Source organism: Copadichromis virginalis, linkage group LG12, assembly GCF_057382275.1.
Source record: "Copadichromis virginalis isolate Kocher_CV1m ecotype Utaka linkage group LG12, C_Virginalis_male_GT1.1, whole genome shotgun sequence".
NCBI classification, from domain to species: domain Eukaryota; kingdom Metazoa; phylum Chordata; class Actinopteri; order Cichliformes; family Cichlidae; genus Copadichromis; species Copadichromis virginalis.
This window is the reverse complement of record NC_140629.1, coordinates 37,565,935-37,572,966: the sequence shown is the minus strand read 5'-3', so window position 1 is coordinate 37,572,966 and position 7,032 is coordinate 37,565,935. Positions and strand designations below refer to the sequence as shown.

Genomic DNA, 7,032 nt, shown 5'->3' with positions numbered 1-7,032 from the left:
AGAGAGAGAGAGAGACGGAGGGAGGAGAGGATGCGAGCAGGTGGAGCGCCTCTCTGCTGATGCGCGGATCCACGGACACGTTGTTCCTTCATTTAACTCCGAAAAACCTCCGGGCTCTTCTGAAGGCTCTGAAAACTAAGCAGGTGAGTGCGGACAGTTTGTCTGAGACTGCGCACATCAGGCTTCACTCCCAGCAGGAGAATGACTAGGCATTGCAAGTTGCAGGTGCGCGCTCCCCTTGGAAGGTTTAATTAGTTAAACTGGCGAGAATCAACCTTTAATGTGTCAAATCGGTGAAAGACAGCAAGGTGCTGCCTCTGCTCTGAGTCTGCACTGTCACACTGCTGCTTGTTAGTCAGTGTGTGAAAGAGTTGAAGCACCAAAGTAAAGGAATAAACGGGGGTGGTTCCACTCGCAGGTTTTCGAAACAGGATTACAAAGACAGCAGTATGTTTGATTTTCAGAATAAAGTGCAGGAGTGCTGCAGACTGATGTGACACCGTCCCAGCAGGAATGTCATGAATGAAGTCTACTGTATGTGTGAGGGGGCGACAACAAAAACAGGATTGTTCTCCAACATTTCTGCCCCATGTCAGCTCTTCACTCTTTGGAGACGTTCTGTTGATTTCTGCAGTCATGAGCTCCCCGGACAGCATTTCCTCTCACCGTGCTTCTGTCTGAGCACAACCAGAGTGACTCTTCATGTAATGTAATACTTCCTGCCTTCTGAATAATAAATGGACAGGACACACTCATTGACCATTAAATACTGATTTGCCATCTCTCTCTCCTCCCTTCCCGTCTTTCTCGTGTTCTCTGCTCTCACAGCGTCAGCTCTTTTGTTTGAAATCTCACCTCTAGCGTCCTCAGACGGACCCTTTTAGTGCCAAATTTCATCGTGCAGTTGGAGGATGCTTTTAAATCATAACAGCAAACTTTGACTCTCTTTTGTCTCTAGGTGGCAATATGGGGAACGGTTCAATGAAATCAAAGCGCTACAAACACACTGACGGCTGTGCGCACAAAGATCACGGCGGTGGGTTCAAAAACTCGACCTTGGATTTCCTGAGGGCCCGGGTGGAGGAGCTGGAGCGAGAGGGCAAGAGGAAGGATGAGGAGCTTTGTGTCAAAGAGCAGCAGATCAAAGGTCTCCAGGAGCAGCTGGCCAAACACACACGAGTGCTGGCCGAGATGAGCGAGGAGCTGCAGAGTAAGTGCATCCAGCTCAACAAACTGCAGGACGTGATGAAGAGCGGAGCATCGGCGGGTCTTGCTTCAAGGCCTCCTTCAGTCAAAGCCAGCAGCAGGGGCAGCCCCAACCTCAGCATTCGCATCAAGGAAACCCTGAACAGAAGGAAAGGCGCCAAAGCCGGGGTATCTGCCGAACCCACATCAAGAACCTACGACTCCAGCGGTCTGCCAAAGTTCTCCTTTGAGAAGGCTCGGGTACCAAAGGATGCAAGGTGAGACGTGTTTTCAGGAAGGTTAAAAACATAAAAAAGGGAGAGGAAAAAATATGCCGGCGAGAGAAGCCAGCTAAAGGTTCATGACACATTCAGGCTCAGTCCATCCTGGTGTAGTGGGTGAGATTTTAAAAATGCAAGCAACGTAAAGAGGTGTGGGTGGCAAGTGAAAGGTGGGCAAAGAAGCAAAGATTTTAGTGCTAATGACGTCCAACAAAAGTCTGTTATAAAAACAACATGATTCAGTCCAAGATTTCACAGCTGCTGCTGAGAAAAAAAAAAAAAAAAAAAAAAAAAAAAAAAACTGTCTTCATGAGGTTTTCTGTTTTTCACGGGCTCAAAAAGAAGTGACCCACACCATAGAGTCAAAGTCAGAGCGTCGAATTAAAAAATGTCCCGCTGTGTATCGCACTGCACAGTACACTTTTAGAAATCATTCTTCCTCCAGACTGTTTATGCCTTTCCTTCTGTTTCAACACGATGAAACAGAGACAGGCCCGTAAGGAAACGCTTTCAGCAGTTTGGTGTGGAGGAACCCTCACCACAACCCAATCCAGCACCTTTGGGATGAGCCACAGGCATTTAGCACCCAGCACCAGTATTTAGCCTCATTAGTGGTCACGGGCATAAAACCTGATAGAAATCCTGAAACCAGAAGAGCTGAGGCCGTTACAGCAGCACATTAACGTTGGTTTTGGAGATGTTGAACATATAAAAGTGCATTTATATTTTGCTATGTAGTCCATGCTTACCGTCCAAGATAAATAACAAGGAAGCATGTTCACAACCTGAAATAATACTGAGTGACTATCTCACACCAGCAGGTGCAAACAGGCATAAATGAAAATGATGTAAACTCAGGGCTCCGTCCTTCCTGTCATTTCAAATTGAATTTGTCTTCTTATTTTATTGACCTTTGCTCTCACTTTGTATTACAGTAAGTCCCAGCCCAACAAGAGGTATATCAAGTTAGTACAGTCAGCTGAACTAAGAATGTTTCACGGGATCAAGTCTCTAAAAGCAGGAGGACATTTAAAGGGCATGTTAGCTTGACATAATAAAAAAAAGTAAGTCAGTGAGGCAAATCTTCCTTTTCTCTTTCTCTCAAAGAGTAAGATGATGATTTGTAAAAATGTCTCAACTGAATGTTGACACCCAAAACAAGAAGATTAATTTGGCCAATCAGTCATAGTTGACCTGTCTGCCCTCTAGTGGCTGGAAGCAGGCAGAGAAATCAGCACAAGCAGGGCCTTTAGTATTGTTGTAGCTTCCAGGTCTGAAATGAAAAGCTACTGTTGACGTGACCTAAACTTGCATTCCTTGTAATGGCCAGTAGGGGCAGAGCAGAAGAACAAAAAGTCTGAAGAGGTTAAAACTACAACATTTAGAGTAAAAAGAAAATCATTATAGCTTTATCACCCCGATGACCCCGATGAAGGCCGCAAGCTGAAACGCGCTGGTCGTGCAATCGCTGATCTTCATACTACAACTGTTGTTGGAGATATAACCTCCAACGACCAGTAGGGGGCAACTTCACTGCCAAAAAAGGCCCCATGTATAGGAGACAGAAAACATTACGTTTATTGTCTCAATTGCCAGTTTTAGGTTTTACTTTACTTAAGTTTTACTAGTAGAACAAAGGCTGTTAAAGCAGGTCACGCGTTGATAAGAAGTCCTGTGTGAACCTGCAGTGTCAGTATTCCTCACTCAGTTGCTGAGGGTCTTCACAAACTAACGATGTAACAGTAGGTATCTCCATTTTTTTATCTGCAGTCTTTGGTTAAACTGCCAAAGTACAGCATGTTGGATTTAAAGCCTCTGTGTGATTTTGCTACACACAGCAGGAGCCCAATTTCGAAAACTTTCTTCGATTTATGTCCGAACTTGCATTCAAATCATAAAAGAAGCTGCGGATCACATCTGCCATCTATAAATCTCAAATCAACCTAAACTGATGGTGCCCGTCTTGTAGAATCCACTCATAAAATGCCAGAAAACAAGAAGGCTTAGTCAGGAGGAACCGTGGGCCGTGATGTACTGCTCTCCTGAATACCAGTTTTCAGCTTTTGAGATTCTTTGGTAATCCACACTGATTAGTCAAAGCTTCAACAGAGACTCGTATTTTGTTGTCTGGTAAAAATCAGACTGCATAAGTTTATCGATAGTGCTGTGATCAGTCAGAGAGGACGCTGCCTCTATCACAGTGAACAAACTGTGGATGCCGCTGCTCACTGAACAGCACAGAGGGAGGTGTGGCTCATCCCAACAGTGAAAGAGCCCAATTTATTTTTCCCTAGGAACATTTTTAAAAATTTAAAAAGATGCTGAAGGGGGGTGAAAGGTTTCCGAGTGTCTAGGTTCAGACGCTAACTTGGCAACAATAAGCTGAACTGAGCCTGATCATCTCTGCTGCGAGTGGTTGTCAGAGAGCAGTGAGACAGCAATCTCAGTGTGTCCAAAATCCCCAAACATTTTTGTGTTAGAAAAACTTGTCTGAAACCTGAATATCAGCAGACAGTCATTAGGCATGACCATGCAGCACACGTTGAGGGGACTGAATGGCGGGTTGGCAAATCCAAACCAGTGACCAGCAGTCATGAAAAAAAAAAAAAGTTACCCACACCGAGATGAACTGAAGCTCGATCATCACTGCTGTGGGAGGGAGAGCAGACGCACACTGTGGAAAAGATTTTCACCCACTTCAAAGTTAGGAGTTATACAAACATGACTTTCTGCTTTAGTCACACAAAAATTCATCATGATTATGTTTTATAAATGAAGCCACCAATCTAAAAACCTTCTACATCAAACCTGCTGCACAGCTGCGCAGCTCTTCTTCAGTGCAGCCAGCTTTAATCCTGACTGGCTGCCACCCAACAGTTTTTAGCTTTTCTCTTATAAATCTGTTTAAAGGTCATTTTGAACTTTGATAAAAGCATTTTTTAAAGTTGCCTTTAACATTGCTTTGGTTGTCCATTATTTATATGTTCATATGAAAAATGAATGAGCTAGTTTATATATGGATACACAGATACACACACGCAATATAAAGAAGCCAGATAAACATTTGGACACCACCTTCCTCAGGAAGGAAGCGGTGCCTTTATAATCATTAGGTTTAGAAATGCACTTGAAGGTCGATAACACTTTTATGTATGAGAGCTGCTCATTGGCTGAGCGTACAGACTGCAGTGGACTGTAAACAAGCACGATAAACGTGATAAGTGTGCTCTAGTTGAGCTTTCCATAACCTATGTTCTATTTTTAGACTGTTAGCTAAGCTCACTGCAGATGACTGATGTGGACCTCAGAGGGCATTTCTATCAAACTCTTTAAGACTTCCTGCCCATTTTATTCAATTTTACACTTGATAAGAGAGTGAATAGCCTGAGACATGTAGCACAAAAATCTAATATCAAAGGCTCCAAAAAGCCCATGTGAGACAATTTCCCACAACTATGAAACTTTGTGGAAATTAGAAACAGAGGCAGATGTTTCAGATGAAGCAGCTTTATCAACCCTGATCTTCAAATAATACCTTTCCCTTAAAAATAGCTTTATCATCTTTGTAGTGCCGTTTATTCTTAGACACCAAGTCTGTGCTTCAGGTTCAACTTAATGATGGTCATCTTCAGTGGCGCTGATCTCATTTGGATCAACAGCAGTCAATGAAAGTTTTCAAATGATCCAGATACTTCATGCATCATCAATATGATTGTTTCTCTTTAATTTTACTGACCACGTAACAGATGCCACCCGTGTTTCCTCGGCTCCTCTGATTTGGCATTCTGCCGCTTTTGTTCTTAAGCGGTTTAAATAAGAGCAAATGCAGCAATTTCCGAGCGATTGAGTCGTGTTTTACATTTGTTTAGGCGGTCTGGAAGAGTGTACAGAGATCCTGTGATCAAACCCAACTGAGACCAACAACTAAAACGTGGGACCCAACTCACCCCCCCTCATGTGCCATCATTTACTGCACACATAAGTAGCTCAGGCACAAGCAAAACAACTTAAAAGGTCTTTTAATGAACACATGAAGTGTTGGTAGATTTCCAGCATGAAAGTAAAATAGATTTTTGTCATCGTGAGTGTTCCTCAGATCGTACAAGCCGAACGCAGAGCTCTGCAGTGAATAAACAATAGCATGCAGTCTCCCTCCCTCTCAATGCGATCCTCATGTTTAAAACATGTGTCGCTAATAAGCCCAGCATGGATTATATAACCAAAACGAATGTAAATGAGGCCGTCTGGTACCCTCATGTAGGCAGGCTTTGATACGCAACACTTGTGTGAATGACGGTAACATGTTGGAGGGTAATGACACAGCTAGGTGGGAGGAAGGGATGTTGGCTGAAAAATAAAGGGCTGCATGTCAGCTGCTTTCTTTTTATGAAGCCCAGAGTGATAATTCATCACACACGATAAGGTGGATAAACAGACCACCCAGCTCTCGCACCGTGCGCCTCTCCGAGGTCCGACTCGCTCTCGTGATCTATAGTTAGCATTCAACCGTGCCTCCTAACCTTTTCACAGCTCCCCAAAGGAGATGATGTCTTCGCCGTATACATCCCCTCGCTGCAGCTGTTCAAATGCACATCGGTGAACTTTGACAGCTCGTGATGATTTTATGTTTTCCCCAATTTTACTCGATCTGTTTTCAGGAGGGAGCCCCGGGGCTGCGAATACTCATCATTTCACAGGAGACAAAATATTTAAAATGTGGTGAGTAATGTAGATGTGGGAGTCCTGCCTGACGGATCAGTAACTCACCGTGAAAGTGTAATCAGTGGTGGGAGAAGGAAACTTCAGCAGAGCAAGTAAAGCAGCTCACTTAAAGTGACCCCATCCATGGCTGGTTATCTGTCCAAGGTACTTGGGTGTGGAGAGGCTGCAGAGACATCTCTTTGCAGAAATTAAGACCTGGTTACATTATAACAATAAAAATCCACAAACTTTGTTTAGTCAGATGTCACTTGAGATGATTTATTATCGCAGAACGATGCAGTCAAGGTTTGGCATCTTACCTTCTCTACAAACATGATACACATATGAACTGGAGAGTGATGAGCAAGTGGTGACTCGAGTGGTCTGGCAGAGCTAGTTTGCAATCTTTGGGTCGGTTTCATCAATAACTATTTTCTTTCTACACATGTCGCTGTGCAGACGTAAGCACCCATCACCGCAGACAGGAAGTTCATGCTTGTGCCAGCTGATTCCTGTTGTTGGCTGTAGATCAACAACAGGAATCCGCTGGCACAAGCATGAGGACGGAAAGAAAATAATTCCTATGTTAAAGTGATCACAACAAGGTTTTTGCATGACTACACGAGTCTTTTCCTTATCTGACTGCACTTACCCTCACATCATCAATCAGGCTAAGAGCCACACAAAGGTGGTTTTCAACTCAAGTCAATCCAGGGATTTCCAATCTAGACATGAGCACGTTCTCTCAGGTGATGTTTGCAGCATATGCAAAAAAGAAAGAAAGAAAGAAATGGGGCAGATGTTGAGGAGAAAATAAGTCAAATCAAAAGCTCACACTCTGCAGGAATCTAATTTCAGTTTATTG

The 7,032-nt window shown here is 43.6% G+C and overlaps 1 protein-coding gene across 1 annotated transcript in view; it reads left to right on the top strand.

The window, feature by feature from the left end:
• prkg2 (protein kinase cGMP-dependent 2) overlaps nucleotides 1-7,032 on the top strand; it is a 37,047-nt gene continuing 30,015 nt past the window's right edge. Inside the window, exons 1-2 of the mRNA XM_085476401.1 lie at nucleotides 1-143; nucleotides 959-1,463. Of these exons, the coding sequence (XP_085332527.1) occupies nucleotides 967-1,463 (497 nt within the window). The 5' untranslated portion in view covers nucleotides 1-143; nucleotides 959-966. The remainder of the gene's footprint in view (nucleotides 144-958; nucleotides 1,464-7,032) is intronic.